The sequence below is a fragment of the Trachurus trachurus genome (genome assembly GCF_905171665.1).
Source record: "Trachurus trachurus genome assembly, chromosome: 17".
Taxonomy (NCBI): Eukaryota; Metazoa; Chordata; class Actinopteri; order Carangiformes; family Carangidae; genus Trachurus; species Trachurus trachurus.
In genome coordinates this window covers 34794203-34815002 of record NC_139900.1, presented here as the reverse complement: position 1 = coordinate 34815002, position 20800 = coordinate 34794203, and the positions used below count along the sequence as shown (strand labels likewise).

The window sequence follows — 20800 nt, the reverse complement described above, 5'->3', positions numbered from 1 at the left end:
CTGTACTCTCAGAGCTTCCTTTCTTCTACTATTTCATCTCTGCTGTTTCTTTAGTCACTTGGGCGCATCATTTCATCCAGCCAAGACTCACTGAGGACAAAAAATATGTTTTGCTTGTTTGCTAACAGGACTCTTCAGGTCATTCGGTTCATTGAAAATATGTGTTTTGCACCATCACCTCAGATCTCATCCCTGTCTGTAAGCCATCACTTTTTGGATAGCAGTTCATACTCTTCCAGAGGAGGAGAAAGAAGTAAGTGATAAATGAATGTTGAAAATGGCAAATAATCCATTTTAGCTTCCACTATTTTGGAACCTTTTCAGTTCTCTGTTCCCTTCAAAGGTTACCAATGGCCAATGGTGCTAATTTGCACGTCAGAGTTGACTTAAAGTTGCAGATTTATTTTGCGCTTCCAGCAAATCCTCAGGGAATGAGCAGATTCCTCAAATTATAGGCGTTTGAATTGCTGCTGCTGACAGGCCTCTAAAATACCTCTCAGTTGGAAGTTTGTGTTTTACGGATAAGTTGTGCAGAAGTATCCAGAGTAGGTATTTATAGAAAGAAGCAACTTTATCGTTAATATTTGTTTAAGAGACAAACAGATCTTTATTGCTCTTAAACCAACATACTTTGAAATCCTCTTTAGCTTCGCTCAAATGCAGTGTTTTTACAACATCCATGCCAATAAAACAGACAGACTTGATTGACTTGAACTGTGGTGGCAGAAAGAGAATATTTCAAAAGGAGTTGATTGGCTGGTTTTCCCCCTGTGGTGACCCGTGAGAGGATATGTTTTAAGTGTCTGATAATGAATATTCATAAATGAGAGTCCAAAGCTCCAGTCCCCCCTTCACCCTCCCACCTTCTTCTGCCTCATGTGTCCACGGATGTTTTTAAATCTACATAATTTGGGCTGAAGTGCCTTTCAAATGGCCTTCCCTGTTCTGACACTTTCCGGAAACAAGGGAGAGACACACTTGTTAATCAGGCTCTTGTGTATGCGTGTGTGTGCATGTGTGTGCCGTCTGTGGTGTGTGTGTGTGTGTTTGTGTGAGTGAGTGAAGGAGATAGCCAAAGGGAGATAGATGCAGGGGAAAGCCCACAGTAGAAAGGGGACGGCAGATTGGAGGAGAAAGAAGTGGTGAAGACGAAAATGGAAATTCTACAGACAGAGTATAAGTGAGATGAGAAGGAGTCATGCTGCATTCACATTGTAGCTTTGACACTGCTTTACAGTCAACACTGCTACATTGTGAATGTTGCATCTGGCATTTCATGACTATGCATGTTGGGATAGGCTTTCTCTTTTCTTGCCAAAATGAAGAATCTTTGGCATGTGACTCTGTTTCATAACATAACCTCCTTCACATTTAACAATTACCCCATTATTCCCTTCCCGTCACCTTGACAATCAAGTTTGTGCCAGCATGGACATTTGCTTGCCTTGGATTGGCTGATGAGATCTCAGGGCTTAAGCTGCACCTACACCTGAGATTTGATGCTTCTTTTCGCATCTTAAACACTGAGAATTATGTTGATTTGCAGAAAATAAGGTCTGGATGGAGGTCATCCAGCAGCTCAGCATGGGAACTTCCCAAGAGGAAATCTAAATACCCCCTAATCAGACTCTATTCACCCAGAGTAGTGTATTCAGTGAGATGCATGGAAATCACACTGTATCAAATCACACTTTACGACTATTTCTGTAATCAAGTATAGCATAAAAAACACAGAGGCCAACACAGAAACTTCATGTCGGCATCAAAATGCACATTAGGGCTACTTGTTTGGTAAATTATTTTCAGCTTCCTTATGTTGGATAATAGCTCAATTTCTGGGTAGATATATCAATCCTATGGTAAAGGCAAGAGGCCAACATTTATCTGAAGCAATGTAGTTCGAAGTGACCAGTCAGAGTAGTGTTCATAGTTGTTTCGAGTTACCTCACTGTAGGGATGGGCAATTATTATCGTGGGGCTGAGACAGCCATTGCCGGAAAAGTGTAAATTGGAGGCTTCCAGATGCTGGGAGAAGAAATGCAACAAGTGATGACCCAAGGAAAAACAAACAAACAGAACAAAACAAAAAACAACTAAAAGGGACCCAGAATGGAGCCCTGAGGGACTCCACGTTACACTTTTTGACAAACTGTCTAATATAAAAACCAAAAATAATGGCAGAGAGGCATACCATATTTTATCTTGTCTCTTCACAGTCTTATTTCAATAGGTTATCAGTATTATATGTTATCTTAAAGTTAATTTATCATTAGCAGTACTGTTACAAGCTGTTTGTAACTGATGTTTCTCTAAAGCACAGGTGGAAATAAACAAAGGCATAGCTGTTCACAGGCGAGTTTTCACCAGAGCATAAAAGTATGTAGGTCTGAGTTGCTTTTCTTTAGGAGGTTTCACAATTGCAGTTTTCAGTTGCCAGGGGGGAAATGAGAGGAAGTGGAGAATGACTGACAAATACTGGTGTTGACAACTGAGCACTTATGAAGAGATGGATGATTTGGGGCCAAACAAACAGATTTTTAGGATTTTTTTGAGCAACATTTTGTCCTTTGTAATTTCTTTGTCAACAGCTGCAAAGTGGTTTGTACAAAGTAAAATGCCACTGTGGTAGTTTTGACTTTCCTGCGTGTTTCCTACTTAATTGTTTTTTTCAGCCTTGCAGCCTGATATTGTTTGCTTAAAACACATGAGTTAATAGATACTGCAGCGCCCTGTAGTAGTGGGGGGGGGGGGGGGGGGGGGGGGGGGTGCAGAGGTCAGCTGTGCAGCCTTAATTATCCTCTGAAGGTTTTGATGTTGAAGGATTTAACCTAGAAGAACTAGGAGTTTGATAATCATGTGGTAGAGCTTTGGGTTTGGATGAAAAACCCAACACACACACACACACACACACACACACACACACACACACAGTGTCACATACGCTCATACACATCTATGTAAAGTACACACACGCACACATGCACATCCATACAACTGGAGTCCCATCGTTGTTGTTACTGGCCCTTCATTGTCCATACAGAAGGGATTGGAAGGCTTGCATCACTGTTGGTTCAGTCTCAAGCCGTCCCTGCACTGTGTGAATCCAGGCTATTGTGTGTGTGTGTGTGTGTGTGTGAGTGTGTGTGTGTGTGTGTGTGTGTGTGTGTGTGTGTGTGTGTGTGTGTGTGTGTGTGTGTGTGTGTGTGTGTGTGTGTGTGTGTGATGACATACTGAACCAGGCCAATGAGTGCAGCCTGATCTGTCCTACATTACCTACAACATAAATGACTGATGATGACTGATCGTCTTAATGAAGAAAGCAGAAATAAAAATATATTGAGGAAAACAGTTTATTGTAAAGTGCAGTAATAGACAGAGGAGATGGGGGGGGGGGGGGCTGGATGAGTGAATAGAGTAAGTGAGAGAATAGTCCGCCTGGCATTGTGTGTCCCCTAGTGAATGTCGTAAAGGTCTCTCTCATCCCCTGTGTGTGTGTGTGTGTGTGTGCGAGAGAGAGACTGAATGAATGTGTAGCAACTGGAAACCTTTTCTTTTGTAAACTCGAGTCTCTGCCACATTGTGAAGCGTTGTTTATCATCCTCCCCTCCTTCGTGCGCGTGTGTGCATGTGTACGCATGTTGTGTGTCCTTGTGCGATGGTTGACATTATCAGATGATTGCTCCCACGACTTGTGTGTGTGTGTGTGTGTGTGTGTGTGTGCACATGCACTCGCTTGCCAGTGTGTTGTTATTATGTACATGACAGCTGACATTATTGGATAGACTCTATTGTTTGTGTGTTTGTTTGTGTGTGTGGTCGTGCTCATATACAGCTGCATGTTTGTGTGTTGACAGTTGACATTATTGGATGATCGCTTGTGTGTGTGTGTGTGTGTGTGTGTGTGTGTTTGTGTGATTATTTTCCATTCAAATCCAGGCTGTGGTCTGACAACAAGATCCTCTCATGCTAAAGCAGCACTGCAGCGCTCTGAGAACAAGGTTTTACCTCATGTGTCACTTCTTCCTACTCGTTGTCAGGGCCGTTGCTAGGAATTCTGAGCCCCCTGAAAGAATACTAAAGTGGGCCCCTGTCCCCTGACTTTTCCACTTGTTTTCTTAGGCTACGTATGTATTATCATTTTTATTTACTTTGTTTTGATGCTAATGCAGCATTACTATGAGTATTAATCAGGATCGGGTTAGAATAATTCATACAAAGATTAGACTACTGGGGTTTTTGTGGGCCCCACTGGGCGCTGGGCCCCTAGAATTATCATCACCTTTCTCCCCTATACAACGGTCCTGCTAGTTATCAAGTGAGACACATGTTGGTGTGTTCTCATGCTGCAGGTTGGAGGGTTGCAGATTTGGAGATTTGTGGAGAAACAACTGGCGTGCATGATGACATCACAAAGTTAAAGAAGTCGTGATGGTTGGTTTAAAGGCCCAATCACCCAGTACAATCTGTGTGTGTCTTTCTGTGGACTGAGGCTTTGATAGTTTCACAGAATTAATATAGAGCTTTGACTACTTCAATATTTTTTTAACCATTTAATAACCCAAAAAGTAATTCTTACTTCACAATAATGGAACTTTAATTAATCCTACATCTTACAAGCAGGAATGTCTTAATGAACTAATGCTGCACAGCCTAACTTTTTACGATTTCTTGATTTAAAGAGGAACTATGCGAACCCGGTCGCTTTTCCTCTGTTTTGCTAACCCTCCGCCTGGCCATGTGCATTTGTTTACAACAAAGCCAGCGAAAAATCAATACATTGAGCAGTGGATAACATTATATAACATATACAATGTCTATGTTTGTGTATTCTTAAGTCATAAACAAAAGATTACGGGTTACAGAGTGTGTTTGTGTGGCGGTGCCACGGAGACAAGAACTGGGACACCGAGGCGGCGGCCAAGTACTGCACTGCTGTTGCAAGGTTGGTATTGGCTATGAGACGCCAGGTGGAAGGCAGAGAGCCTCTGTTCTCAGTCGTAACAAGTCACAAGTCACAAGTCACAAGTCATGTAGTTAACTATCACAATCACTCCGGAGCTTTTTAATTAAGGTAGAAATGTAGCATAGCCACGGGAGAAATCCTGCATAGGTCCTCTTTAAATCTCCAAATATACCAAATGGTGCAGGGTGGATTTCTGTGAATGGGCCTAACATGTTGCAGCAGACATGTACTGTAGAATGGAGCAGCAGCAACAGATAAGAAACCTTGGGTTTGGAATTCAGTCAAAACATTATGAAAAGAGAAAATAGCATACAGTGAATACAGTGGGTTTTTTAAGATCACTCACTGAGCCTTACCTTGATTTGACCTGTTTTGCTGAGAACAACAAACAGCTGAGTGAGCGTAAACGATGAGAAAACGAACTCCTTTTGCCTCAGTGTCGGGACCAGTGGGGCTGCTGTTACCCGCTGCTGGTGGACCACGCCGTGCCAATGTCATGATTTCACTCAAACGAACAAGACGGCTGCTTTTTCAGCTCGGTGCTAATGTCGGTGTGAGCGCAGCCTCACTGTAAACCTCTAAGGGGAAACGGAGTCGGTGAAGCAGTCAGGCTGCAGTGACAGATGTTTCTATTTGAAATAAATAACCTCCGATGCAGAATAAAGCTCACTTTGTTAAGCTTGATCCCAGCTTTAGACAGCAGATTCAATAGAGTAGACTACGTGTGTCCATTATAATGCAGTACTGCCTTTGTGAATAGAGCCTGTTTGAGTTTCTTCAGCTGCTCCCCCGTTACTCACTTACATTGCATTTTTTTTCTCATATGGCGTGCGTGTCCAATTATGTGTCCCACTTGAAATTATTTAAAACAGCTTTTATCATTACATGTTTGCTTATGCAGGCAAACCAGCCCCCCCTCCATCCATCCATCCATCCATCCTTCTCTCCTCCCTCTCTCCTGGCTTCATCCACCAGGCCTCCTGGCTGCTGCCTGCCTGCCAGCCGCCTCTCACCCATTGTGGGCTAACAATGGCAGGCGAGGCCCCAGCCTCGAGGCCTACAGCCTGGGTCTTAGAGGGGGTGTCGGGTAGGGAGGTGCTCGGGGGAGGAGGGGGTGCACTTTGCCTGTGAAAGGCTGACTCTGTGGGGGCAGCCAGTAGGGGAGGAGGGAACCTGGAAGGGAGAGGAGGGGGGCAAGAAAAAGCAGGTCACGCCCAGATTAAAATTCAATGTATGCCCCATGTACGACTGTCTGCCTATGTCAGCAAGCTGCCTCGGTGCATGGGGTGTGTGTGAGCAGGCAGGAAGGAGGGGGGGGGGGGGGGGGGGGGTGCCATGCAGTTAACACGGTGAGAAAGAGGAAGGGAAAGAAAAGAGCAGAAATTAGAGAGACGGGAATAAAGACACAATGGGGGAGTGAGGAGCAACGTGCAGGAGGAGGAGGTAGTAATCAGAGTGTCTGGCCCTCATCACCGCTCTGCTTCAGCTGGTTGCAGCTCCACACACCTTCAGTGTGTGTGTGTGTGTGTGTGTGTGTGTGTGTGTGTGTGTGTGTGTGTGTGTGTGTGGAGGGGGTGTCTTGTTAATGGGGGTAACAGCAGCGTCATAATGCATGCAAGACAAAGCTGATTTGGTGATGCATGCTTCCTTTGTGTTGCTGTTGCTTTTTATTTTGAGGGGGTGTCTCAGTAACACACACACACACACACACACACACACACACACACACACACACACACACACACACACACACACACACACACACACACACACACACACACACACACACAATCCAATCCCCCTCTGTTTTGGGCCCCATCCCCATATGGTGGCTTGGCTTGATGAGAGCTTGATGAAGTCAACCAGAAGTCCCCCCCGCCCCACCCCCCTGTGTGTGTGTGTGTGTGTGTGTGTGTGTGTGTGTGTGTGTGTGTGTGTGTGCGTGTCTGTGCAAATCTGTGATTGCTTTTCAGCTAATGGATAAATGAGAGTTTCACCCTTGCAGAGCTATTGTGTGTGTGTGTGTGTGTGCGAGAGAGAGAGAGAGGGCATGTGTGGATCGTCAGCTTGTATATTGGCTTCCAAGCTGTTTTCATTATATTTCATTATTCATGTTTCATGCATGATTGTGCAGGTGATCAGCTCTGTAGGGGTGGGGGGTAATCAGGGGGTGGAAAAGGTTTCTAAACTCAGACGGCGCGCACGGTCCAACAAAACCACAAATGTCACGACCTTTTTGCGTCAGACAAAATATTTCCCAGAAAGAGCTGAAGAAAATATCTTGTGTGGAGGCAGAATCAGAACCTGCAGAGTCCCGTGTTTATTTCCAGATCTGCCGGCGGCAGCAGCAGCAGCGATTGAACCGAGTTCACGTGTGAAATTTCTGCCTCTCTGTTCAATATGAACCTCTCTGCCGCGGTTAACGGGGCAACCACATTAAACCAGTAAACCACCACCACCAGCACTGTGTTTGGTTTCCCTCTGGCGCGCGCTCACAATCCAAACAGTGATTCACCTTCAGCAAATGTAGCATCTAAAATGATCTGTAAACGCTGCAGCTGAGACTGTTTCATTTCTTCCCATTTGTGTTTGTCAGAAGAAGTAAAGCCGAAACACGCCGGCTGCCGCCATGGAATAGTGTTGATGTGCCAAACTTGAGCCACTTTCAGTCACCACATTGAACATCAGAAAGACGCTCAATTATTCACAGTGTGTGTGTGTGTTTTTGCTAATTTCATGTTCTTTTTGCTGCACTTCTTACTTCAGAGCCTCCATGAGAGCATGTCATCAGCTTGACAGGCCTAGGTCAATATTCACTTATTCTGAAATGTCCTTGAAGTTACTTTTGTTCAGTGTTTAGACATTGATTTTTCCTGCTTTCATCAGATACCGGCTTTTTAGCTGCACAATAAACAAAAACCACAGATTAATAAAGCTGGATTTGTATATCAAATGTTCAGCTTTTGTGCTCAATTGTGTTTGTGCACAAACTACAAATGCTTCGCCTTTTGTGCCTCCTTCCTCTTGTGTTTGTGCACAAACGGCGCCAGAGCGAGCTTTTTCTTTCTTTTCTGTGTTTGTTGCTACCTCGCCGTTCCTTATGTTGTGTCCGCCAACTCAGAATGGAGCCATTTTGTCTCCTTCAGTTCCTGAAATGAAATATAAGCCTCTTAAATGCATACTTATCTTGCCCTGCAGACTGCGCTTGAAGAGCAAACACACACAGCATGCATGCACACACACACTAAAGAGGCATTGTGATGCCAGGCCCTTGTTGTTCCTAAGACGGCGGCTGCATGCATATGGCAGATGGTTGTTCCTTTTGCTTTGCATGCCGCCATATTAAACAAAAACCATGGCTAAGGCCACGGCTGGTTTAGGAAAAGGGCAAAGTGCGAGAGAGAGACAGAGAAGGAAGAGACAAAAGAGCAGCAGAGGGAGAGATGGAGACAACAGGCTTGGCATACGTAAACACAAGCAGGAAATCCATGTGTGTGAAAGTGCATGTGTGTGTGCATAACCACATTAACGTTGCATGCTTTGCTTACAGAGATGCACACAGAGATCCATCCTCCTAAAGATAACCAGGATACACACATGGATTCCAGATGAATGGTTTTGCTGCAGGGAAGGATATATGCATGTAGCAGATAGTGTGTGAGTGTGTGTGTGTGAGTGTGTGTGTTTTTTGTGTGTATGGGTGGTTACACTTGATGTAAAAAATTGGTGTTGCATATGTAAACTAGTATATCCGTGTGCATGTCTTTGGTAGGATGGTGTATTGGTAATTGGAGGGTAAATCCAGTGCGGTGACCTTTCACAGCTGTCGGCTCCTTTCATATGCTTATACATATACGTGTGTGTGTGTGTGTGTGTGTGTGCGTGCGTGCGTGCGTGCGTGCGTGCGTGCGTGTGTGCGTGTGCGTGTGCGCGTGTGTTAGGAGGAGAAGTAGCAATACGGTGACATTTGGGGGTCATTTTCAATTTGTCTTCTGCACTTGTCCCACTTTTAGTCCCAGTTAGAGGCGACTGCTGGCTACAACAATAACAGTGAAATCTCCCTCCAGCCTCCACTAAAGTAAAAAAAAAAATATATATATATCCCAGAGGTTTCTAGCCAACGTTTCTTATAGAAAACTTTACTTTTTCCCTTCCTATATTATACAGCTTTATTACTGAAAGGCTGAGAAGTTGACAAATAGTTAGCTAGTTGCTAAAATCTAGTTTTGCATGATGACGTTAGCATGTATTTAACTACACTTGACGATAAAAGGCCACTGTTTACAATTTACTTCACATATGAGTTACCCACTGTCAAGTTAGCTGATAAGCTAATACTGGCACATGGTTAATGTAACATTTAAATGTAAAAGCCAAGAAGCTAACTGGTTGTCTCATGCTAATGTGAACTTAAATGCAAAGATTTCACAAGCTATTGTAGGTGTCTATTACTGACCAAGGTGCACATAAACTGCATTTTTTCTTCGTTCTTGCTAATTAGTTACTAACTGTTCATGCTAATATTAAACCATCTGTTATTCATTGAGCCTTTTGGCTAGCTGTTACACTGTAACCTGCTAACGCTCAGCACCAGAGCTTACAGGTTTTGTGTAGTTGCCTTGCCTGGTAACGATAAAACATCATTGATGCATATTAAACATGGCACATCGCACCCTGGCATGCATTTTGATTCTATAACTTGTCAGCTTGTTGACACGTACAGATACTAAAAGGCAGCCGGTTTGTTGCGTCTCGCTGGTTTTGTAGCCTTCAGGCACATTTGCTCTCTGGTTGGCGTCGAACATCTTATTTACATATTCAACTCTGACTGGGTGATAGGACACTTCTATGGATTCGTTTTCAGTGGGAATTATCACAAGTGCTGTTTAGTCGCAGCCCAGTGCACCGTAGTGCATTTGCATAAAGTTAAACTGAACTGTCAACTCCCTGCTGCTGCTGCTGCTTTGAATCTTTACATCTCTGATAGTAGCACCTTGTGCAGCACGTTCCCACCACTGTGCCATCTGGAAGTCCAACTTTTCTAGCCAGACTGTGAATGTAGGTTTTATCACTTGCAGGGGAGTGACATGAATCTGTCTCTTGTGCGTTTACAGCTTGATAAATTGCTTTTGCTCATCTCTTTGTAAGTGCAGCCAGACAAGGCCGCGGCACAATAATGCCTCTACACTAAAAACAGAGCAAACAACGGGCCGGAACAAAAACACACGGCCTTCTTATCTCTAATTTAGCCTCGGATGAACAGGGTTCACACATACTGGAGAAAGGACTACACGCACCAGGGCCTTACTCTGCTTCACCTCATCTTTGTATTCCATATAATTTATTTTTCGTGTTTGTGTGCTAGCACGAACTGCTTTTCAGCGCTCTCAGGTGTTTGGTGCTTTTTTTCCCCCGCCTGCAAAGCTGAAAGCAGCATTTATGCCTTTTCTCCTCTCCAGGTAACCTTCATTCTAGTGTTGCACATGTTCACAATGGCATGAATCGACCAGTGACTCTCCATTAACAGCAGAATGTATGCAAATGTTGAATTGGACCACTTTGGCTTTCAGGTTGTATAGTTTGCTTTCAGATTAGATGAATGAAGCCCTTGATTGAATTTCAGACATCGTCAACCAAAAGATGCCATTCCTCCCTCCATCCATTCATCCCCACAGCTTTTATCCAAAGCAAGATACCTGTGTGTGTGTGCGTGTGTGTGCACGCACGGCAAAAGCAGGTCTTAAAAGATTTATCTTTTGCGCTCTTCCTCTTTATGATGGTTTTGATCAGTCTTTCTCCCTCCCTTTCCCCCGCTCACAAGCGTTTTTGCCGAACTTCTTTTCAGAGTAATCTTGTTCACGTCAAGCGCCCCCCCCTCCTCTCCCTCTGGAGGTCCTCCTCCATTTTTCTCCTTTCTTTTTTCTTTCTTTCTTTCTCGCTGCCCTCTGCTCAATCAGGTTGGGAACTTGGGGCTGAAATGTCATCCTTTTGCTGATTTCAGCTCTGTGAGATCTGCAGTATTTCTTGTTTCTACAGTGACACATCAGCTGAAAGCGACTTGATTAAACCTTTCTCTCCCATTTTTCTCGTTCTTCCTCTTTCTCCCCCTCCACTCCCTGTCTGCTAGTTCTCTCCTCCCCTGTCGCAACAGAATGGAGCAAATCAGGGAATCAATTCAATGTAATCATGACAAATGAGTCCCGGCGGTTAGCAAGGATTTGTCTGTGTGTGTGTGCGCGCGTGTGTGTTTATGTGTATGTGTGTGTGAGTTTGGGACAGGGCTGCTGGGAAATCACAAATGAATCAATCAACTGTTATCGCATCAGCAAACACTGCAGGAGGGAGGGACGGAAGGATGGACGGGTGAGTGATGGATGGATGGATGGATGGATAGGTAGAGGGGAGGAGAAGAGGCAGTGCACTGTGTGTGTGTGTGTGTGTGTGTGTGTGTGTGTGTGTGTGTGTGTGTGTGTGTGTGTGTGTGTGCATGTGTGTGTGTGCTGTGCAGAGATAGATGGCTGATTGAATACAGGGCCATGTGGGTGTCTTGTGTGTGTGAATGGGAGCGAGCGGGGGGGGGGGGGGGGGGGGTGGTGTGTTAACCTTGGAGCTGTCAGAACAGATGGAAGATGGGAAGGGCCGCGGGCTGCGAGGGATGTGTTGGCTGCTGGAGGAGGAGGACGAGTCCTCGGCTACTTTTGGAAAGGGCCAGTCAGATTGGTGAATATATTTCTGCTGAAGATGAGTTTCTTGATCAAAGTAAATAGCAACATGTCGCTGACGGAGCGAGGGAGGCGTTCAGAGAGAGAACCTGAGAGTTTGTGTGTGGCTGAGTAAAGTGTGTTCAGTCATAATTAAGTCAAAATTAAACCAAAGGCAACAAGATACATGATGAAAATGATCATCAACCTACCTACTGTGTTTGCCAGTGAACTCAACGAGCCTGGCTGAGTATATACTGTATGTATATGTGTAGATATATATATTTCAGACTACGGTAATAATGTAAAGAGAAACAGATTTATCTATGGTTTATGATATCACTCAAATTCCTAATTCAATAATTGCTCTTACTCACTTGTGATCAGGATATATTTTCCATTCTGTGCTTTGTGGGTTCAGGTTGACTCACTGCAGACTAATTACCACCAGACTCCACGACTGTCGGCGGAATATAGATTTTATTTCTAAAAGCTGCAGCTTCCTCCTTACTTGCAGCCTTATTTCATGATAGAAACTAACAATGTTACATGTCCACCCTCAACTGTGGGTTGTTGGGTTGTGTCGACATCGACTGTTGGTTTGAACAGGTGACGGGAGGGAGATTTAGGAGCAACTTTCTCTCCACTGCTATCGTCAAAACACCTGATGAGAGAATATCTTTAGAAAGAAGACCTATAGACATGTTGGGTTTCCCTTTAATTGGACGCCAATCTATAGCACCTCACCAAACAGGGGATGCAGCGATCCAGTGTGGGTGGCAGAAGGAGGGAGTGGCTTTTGGCAAAATGTGAGCAGCGTGGGCACAGCACGTTGGGGAAGGTGGAAGAATGGATTCAAAGATTTTCTTCCTGAACTTTAAAATCCACTTGAGAGGTGGGCGGGGTTAGTCTGCCTGTCCGTCTCGGGGCCTGTGGTGAGGCGGTGGGTGAATAAGACTGTGGTCTATTTGTGTGTTTGTGTGTGTGTGTGTGTGTGTACGCACACTCTGGCTCACCGCCCAGCTCCATCTCCCCAGCTGATTAGGGGTTAATGGCCTATGAGCGTGGGGAGCGCTCTGCCTTCTGATTGGCTGCCTGGCTTCTGTGTGGGTGGGGTTGCAATCGAGTGACAGATGGTGTACAACAGGGAGGGAGGGAGGCATGGCGAAGTGAATGTATGTATATATGTGTGTGTGTGTGTGTGTGTGTGTGTGGAGGTCCTTAAACAACAATAAAACAATGTTTAATGGCCTCCTGTCATCTTTTCTTCTCTATTTATTACTTCTTCACTTGCATGTCACCTAGTCAGACACCTATAGTTGTAGTTGTATGTTGTGTGAAGTCTTACCCACATGTGCTACCGTACATTTTGACTGAAATGCAAATAATCCAGATTAAAAACAAATCCACATGCAAAATCATTTGACAAGACTGTTGGAGAAACTGCAGCTCATTGTGTTTACTCTTCTACTGCAGAATGAGAATCAGGTCTGTTGTTGTAGCTGTGGTTCAAAGTCGCACAACTCAACTTTATATGTAGCTCAGTGAAAGTGTGGTTGTTGATAACCACACAGACACACACACTCTGTTGAAGACCATGCACATAGGTCTTCTGGGCAAGTATATATCTGCATCACAACAGACAAAAAGACAACACACACACACACATGCACACGTGACTTTCCCTAAGGATTAGGACAGATCATTGTACTTGGCAACACTCCCAGTTTACACACATCACAGTCCTAATTCACCTTTGTTAGAAATTCATCTGTTTTGCTGAACCAGAGCCATAGCAGGGATGCATGAAGTGTGTGAATGTGTGCGTGTGTGTGTGTGTGTGAGAGAGAGAGAGAGAAAGAGAGATTAGTGATATATTATCTACTGTGAATATCAGCGACTAGTTTGCATCGTTTTGTCTTTATACTCACTGTGGCATTAAGAACAAAAGCAGACAGGCTCTGAAAAGGTCGTTTTGTACGCAGTGCTTGTGTGTGTGTGTGTGTGTGTGTGTGTGTGTGTGTGTGTGTGTGTGTGTGTGTGTGTGTGTGTGTGTGTGTGTGTGTGTGTGTGTGTGTGTGTGTGTGTGTGTGTGTGTGTGTGTGTGTGTGTGTGTGTGTGTGTGTGTGTGTGCTTGTGCTTGCAGACTGTCTGATGCAGAATCTTCTTTATCAAGTGTCATTGCATCCCCATCTGCTGAAGACACACTGTCTCCCTCAGCCTTTGCACACACACACGCACACACACACACACACACGCACACACACACACACACACACACACACACACACACACACACACACACACACACACACACACACACACACACACACACACACACACGCACACAACAAAGATAGATGAGAGCACCATTAAAAAAGACAAAGAGTACAGTTTCACACTGAAGCTTTTACAAGGGATTCAAGTTTATGAATGGGAGAAAGAAATGTAGGCGGCCGTGGAGTAGCTCAGGGTTCTATACCAGGTCCTCTTCTATTGGTATTGTTAGTTAATGTTGCTTTTTATTACCGGCTGCCTGTCTAGAGGCTTAGAAACATGGATGGATTTAGTCTAAGAATCCAGTGTTGCCAATGTCATGCAGTGTACCAATTTTTTTTCTTTGAATTTGTAACAGGGGAAACATGTGAACTAGTTGCTATGCTAATTTATGCTGTGTTCTTTTGGATCTTTACTTCAAACATTAGTTTTCAAAGTGTCTCAGCTAAAATATCACATTGTTTCTTTAACGAAGAAACGAGAGACGCGTTGTTGTACCTAATATCCTGTCACATGAGACTCCATGGGGAATGGCCTTGTGTGTGTGTGTGAAGAGACTTGATTGAGATTCCAAAAACTGCTAACTTATCCACATAATTTAACGCCGGATCGCTGCAGGTTTTATGCATGAATCTGGCAAAAGAAAAAGGGGAGGGGTGCCAGACATACGGGCTGTGAACTGTGTCTGAGCCATTTTAAGACTTGATTGAAAGTGAAAAGAGCAGCAGTGTCACCGTCACATTCATCCCTGTGGCCTGAGCAACAATAGGCTTTAACTTAACAGACACAGGCGGTGAGAGAGGAGGGTGGGGGCTGCTAGGTCCGAAGCCAAGAAGGGAAACCAGCACTCCCAGCTGTGGGAAAGATTGAATGCTGAATGTCATCTGCCATCCAAACTTTTACACTCATCAGAAACGCTGCCTGGAAGTGCAGGGATGACTAATGACTGACAGGAGCTTATTTAGTCAGCTATGAGGGAAGATAGCTCTCAAATGTCCCCTCGATGCTTTTAAGAAATCCACTCTCCTCCATTTTCGCCTGATATTTTGCCCTCTGCTGCGATGATTTCGCAACTAGAAGATCAAATTTGGACTCACTTACACTAAGCAGTGGTTATTGTAAATTGTTTCTAAAGGTATATCCATTATAGAGACAGAGAGAGGGAATGGAAAGCCCATTTTTTTGACATTTATGATATTACCATGTGCTGCCAGACAAAAAAAAAAAAGATTGGTTGGACAGGCGGACTCAGTGGGAGGGAGAGATTTCAACAATTTGGAGGACTCTTTATGTCTCTCACTGGCAGATGCATCAGCCTCTCCTTCTCCCTCTGCAGTCTGTGTCTCGCTCATCCCTCCTGTCAGGGTCAGATGCCCCTGTTCGGCTGAGTGGGCAGTTCGTGCCAGTCAGTCGATCGCATTTGGGAAATCGATCAACACGTTTTGGTAGGTTGACACCGAGGGAGGGGGGGAGGGGGGCGGGGGGACCAGCCCAGCCCAGGTCAGTCTGTCAGTATGTCGGTCAGTGCATCAGTCAGCGGTGTTTCATATGGTTGTTGGTATGTGGTGGTACGTCGGTGGGGAAGTTCAGACCAGAAATAGCCGACTGTAGGAGGAGGAGGAGGAGGAGGAGGAGGAGGAGGAGGAGGAGGAGGAGGAGGAGGATGCATCGGAACAGATCTGCTACTACAGGTATTTGTGAGGAAATGAAACGCAAGTGTAGTAAATCCATGACACAAATAACACTGCACGCCACGGCATCTCAAACTGGCAACGCTGCACCTTCCTGGAACGTTATCACAGCTTAGACGAATGTGTGTCAGTTTGGGCAAAATATTCTGCAGAAACTTTAACAAACACATTTACTTTCCCTCTCTAAATATCAATGCACTTGATATTTAGGTTTGGCCGACTCGGTGTGTGTGTGTGTGTGTGCTGGTGGCCGAAGTTGAGCCGAGTTTCAAGCCTTTTCCTTCCATTTTTTTTAGCTTGTGTCCTCTACTTTACTACAAACACATCTCATTGAAAGACAGTAGTGTCATTGGATTCACTAAAACTTGAATCCTGCCACTGTTCATGTTAGATACAGAGGATAAAACGACTGTTGTGAAAATAACTCGTGGTTTTTGGCCAAATAAGTAGATCTGATGCGGTCTGATCCACAGTCATCTCTGTATCATCATGTATAATCCCACAAAGCTTCACACAGTCAGGTGCGCAGATGTTAAATAAGGGGATAAGAAAGCACTCGTGTCCAGTCGGTCCTCTGAAGTTTGAAGTATGGACTTTATACCATCAGAAAAACTGGGATTTGTATATTTGTATTTTTTATCATCATAACTGAAGTTTATTGATCATATTTTTATATTTTACCTTTTTTTTTTGGGTCCGAACAGTCAGTGTTCCCGGCCTTGTGTGCCATCAGCCAGGGAGGCAGGTTGTGTTATCGCCCCCAGCTTCATCTTTTGTGTATGTGTGAAAGCAGTTTACAGTTGATTGGACCTGATTTGAGTGTGTTTGTGTGAGTATTTATGTGTGCGTCCTCCTTGCGAGTCTGTGCTCACAACATTTGTTGTGGGAAAACCTGCTGTGGGATTTTACCCAGGAGATAGTTTTAACAGGCTGCTCCGCCATTCTTTCCCCCTACCAAGGATTTAATTGTTCATGTGTGTCAATGTGTGGTTGCACTGTTGTTTGTTGGTTTGTCAGAAGTTTAGAATTGTAGCTACTTTTTTTTTTTTCCAGATTGGCCCCAAAATAGTCGTATCATTGCCTTCCAGTTAGCTTGCTCATCCTCCCTTTATGTCCCCCCCCCCTCCTGTCTTTCTAGCTGTGAAATCAGCAGTGGGGTTGCTATGGTTTTGGCGAGATACAGTAATCCAATGTGTACACACAGAAAGAGAGAGACACACACACACACACACACCTCATAAATAATTGACCTGTCACTGTGAGACGACAGGACAGAGCAGATACACACTCCCCTCCTCTATTCTCCTCTCACATTTCTCCTCATATCTCGTCCTCTTTATCCCCCGTTTCTTCTCTCACCGTTCCTTCACTCACTCTGCTTTTTGTTCCACCTTTACCTTTTTCCTCCCTCTGGTTCTGCTTTTTGCTGCACACTATTTATTGAGAGATCTGGGCCGTGCAGGCTCATTGTAACTGAAGGTCTTCATTTGCTCTTCATGTTTTCATCAGTCTAATAAAAGCTGATGTATGTGAATCTAGTTTTTAACAGACAAGGACTCTGTGGTACTGTGGGTAATAACACACAGGGTTATTTATTACTGTAAAGTTGAAGCTTGTGGACACAGAATAGAAGAGGCTTTAGGATAGAGCCTTGAGGTACTCCATAGATGAGTCTTTTACATTTTCTTAATCCAACTTGTACTTTGATTAAAGCTTAACTAAGGAGCTGCAGTACCTTTTTTCTTTCCTTTTTTTTGGTTAATAATTTCCATTAGGAGATTGGAATATAGATTTTGGCATTAGAGCAATGCCACGACTCCCTTAGGAGAACTCAACCAGTTGTCTCAGTATGTCACCAAGGCTAGATTAGATCGGTTTATCATGTTCACTTGCTTCCGTCTAAAGTCCCTGGACCCCGACTCACAAGAGAAAACATCAACAGAAGGACGTTCGTTCCATTTGAACTCTCTGTTAAAAAACAAGCGGGAACAATGACTCAGTAGTTAGTGTTCAGTATCCATCCAGCCACGTCAGCGTGCCAGGAGGCCGCATGCGAGGGCCAACAAGAGCCAATGATGCCCGATGTACTGCAAAAAAAAACAAACAGTGGTCAGCCACAGATGCTCAACTACAGCCTCACAGTTGCCAACAGCAAATAGCCTGGTGAGTGAGGGCTGTAAAGATTAACTATGCAAAGCGGAGTTAAAGCAAATCTATTTAATCAATTAACTACCCTTACTATCCCGGAGGGAGGGAGGGAGGGAGGAGGGGGATGGAGTGTGTGGGCAGGAAATGAAAACACCTAGCAACCTCATTTTTCACTGCAAACACACAAATGCAGAGAGACATAAGGAGAGAGTATCAGATGGCACGGTGCCCCGTTGGAGACGTCTCGTCAGAATGTGTGTTTTTGTAGCGAAGGTTCACTCTGTACGTTTGAAAGAGGCTCAGATTACCACAGATGCTGCTTCTCTTCTGCCCCGACGCTTCTGTTCCGTGGTAGTAACACACAGGCAGAAGCTACAACAAAGGAGTTGTGTGTTTGCGTGGTGAAAGCAGATTCTGTTCTGTCTTAATGCCCACTAAATGTCACGGATTTGGTTTTATTAATGACTTCTGCAGCAAAAAAACACGTCTTTTATAGTCTTATGTTCATATTACACTGCCTCTTATGATGAAACTAATGACAGCTCATTCTTCCTTGTGTCTTCTCAGGGTTTCACCTCAGTGGCACAGTAACTGAACCTGCCACGCCGTCGGAGCCGGAGGTCACCCACAAGGTGGCCATCAGCTTCGACCGCTGCAAGATCACCTCGGTCACCTGTGGCTGCGGAAACAGGGACATTTTCTACTGCGCACATGTGGTGGCGCTGTCCCTTTACCGCATTCGCAAGCCTGAACAGGTAAGAACCACTATCTAGGTTCTTTATGCACTTGTTTGTTTGTAATTTATTTCCAGTGATAGTTGTTTGTCCAGCCATAATCACTCATAAATAACAAGTGAAATCATGAAATAAATGAGGAAATACAGTGCAAATTAAATTTATATATAAAATAGTGACATTTTTTCATCTGGTTTGATACATTTAGTTTTATTCCTGAAGAACAGAATGACAAACTTTTCATGAGCCTCTGATTCAGAGATCTTCTCTAGCAGCGCTCTCATCACCGTGGTTTGAGATGTGCTGAGAATTTATAGCATGCAGACAAAGACTGCGCTGTCGAGTCTGTAAATAAATGAACCGCCACCTGAACAAATAAATGTTTTAAGGTTTCAAAGGGTTTATAAAGTTTGTGTTTGATCACAGCGTTGCTTACATAGATCTATTTGCATCTGTTTGTCCTGAAAGAACATATAGGAATTCCTCCCCTGTTTCCAAGCTGCAGGGCAGAAAGCTGGCATTTCAACACAACAACATTTATATATATATGTGTGTGTGTGTGTGTGTGTGTGTGTCTGATGCAGGTAAAGCTGCGCCTGCCCATCTCAGAGACGCTGTTCCAGATGAACAGAGACCAGCTGCAGAAGTTGGTCCAGTATCTGATAACGGCCCACCACACCGAGGTGCTGCCCACCGCTCAGAAACTGGCCGACGAGATCCTCTCCTCCAACTCGGAGATCAACCAGGTCCATGGTGAGAGGGCAGCTTATGTTCAACACATGTTTTTATTTTGGTTTCAAGTGAAGAAGCACGGTTGAATCTACTGTAATAAACTCACAGAGGTCAACGGGAAGCTTTTCCCTAATTCTTGAAATGTCCTCGCTGTGTGGAGACGCCGTCCGTCCCTCTGCAGCGATATCTTCACAGCAACAGGCCGGACTTGAAAGCTCCCAGACTTGAAACATGCTGCACGACGACGGTCGCCTACGAGCTGTCCTACGTCAGAGCGCCTGATTACCCTGGTGAAGCAGCGAGGCCGGGCTTCAAATGGCTCGTTTGATTCCTCAGTTCCCCACGCTCAAGTCACCACCTCCTTCCAGTGGTTGAAGAAGGCAGAGGGGGAAAAAAAGGAAGTCGGAATGATGAAATGGGTGCAGCGGCAGAAGGTAGAGGCAGATGAGTGGGAAAGGAAGTGGACACCGAGAGGAAGAGACGGCACTCGGGGGGGAAAATGGAAGAGAGGAGACGGGAGAGGACCGGAGAGATGAAAGTGCCAGAGAAAGCACCGAGATGAAAAGAGAAAAGAGGACGCAACTCCAGCAGGCGTTGATGAGGGGAGGGCGACACACATCCTTTCACCAAACAAAACTCTTTATCTGTTCCTCTATTTCATCCTCCTCGCTAAATGTTGACATTCTCCAGCTCTGCCGTGCAGGAAGCCCCGCGCCGCGCTTCCTCTCTGGTGTTTGACAAGGGGGATCATGGGGGTTGAAGTTCAGTCGATGCAGGAGCGAGGCCGTCTTTGATGGAGGAATGCGGCTGTTTGCTGCAGCGCACTCCCAGCCAGTTGGAAACACATCTCTGGGCTTTCCTCAGCTCACTTCCTGCTAGATCAAAGCAGCTTCCCCCTGTAGAGCGTATCTGCATTTCCCTGTAGTATTACTCCGACGCAAACGCACACTCACACACACACACACACACACTCGGTGCAGAGGAAAAGAAAAAATAAAGTTGGCCTCATATTCCCTGTTTATGATTAAGCATGAAAAGAGCTTGTGCCACACAGGTGCACTTAAAGTTTAATGTTAAAACAAATAGGTATGAGAGCAGCGGATATCAGCAGAGATTTAAATTAATTCAGAATTGGTGATTTCATTTGGTTTGTCTTGTCTCTGGTATTTCTAACCATCCCTCAGCTTTGGAGGATTAAATCTGGGATGAAATGTCGGTATCTTGGGTTTCTGTGAGTGAGGCTGTCTAAAAGTAATCCCCATCTCCCATGGTCACCCTCCGTTTATTTCTCTTTTTTAACTTGGGGTGTGAATTGAGGACAGGAAGGAACAGGGTGACTGAGCGAATACGTAAACAGTCTCAACTGTGTTTACAGCAGCTTTGATGGTGTGAAAAGGATGTTAATGTTGGACTGAAACTGTGCCGCCATGTTCACTTTTTGCGCTCCATTGCTGTTTGAATATGTTTCTTTTAGTGTAGTATTTGTGTGTACCTGTCATTAAGTGTGTGTGTGTGTGTGTGTGTGTATTCTCAGGCGCTCCGGACCCAACTGCA

The 20800-nt window shown here is 44.7% G+C and overlaps 1 protein-coding gene across 1 annotated transcript in view; it reads left to right on the top strand.

Moving 5' to 3' along the window:
- Positions 1-20800, top strand: part of zswim5 (zinc finger, SWIM-type containing 5) — a 70850-nt gene that overhangs the window by 31193 nt on the left and 18857 nt on the right. The window contains exons 2-4 of the mRNA XM_083992209.1: positions 18348-18535; positions 19099-19267; positions 20781-20800. The exon at positions 20781-20800 is cut by the window's right edge and continues 129 nt beyond it. Of these exons, the coding sequence (XP_083848335.1) occupies positions 18348-18535; positions 19099-19267; positions 20781-20800 (377 nt within the window). The remainder of the gene's footprint in view (positions 1-18347; positions 18536-19098; positions 19268-20780) is intronic.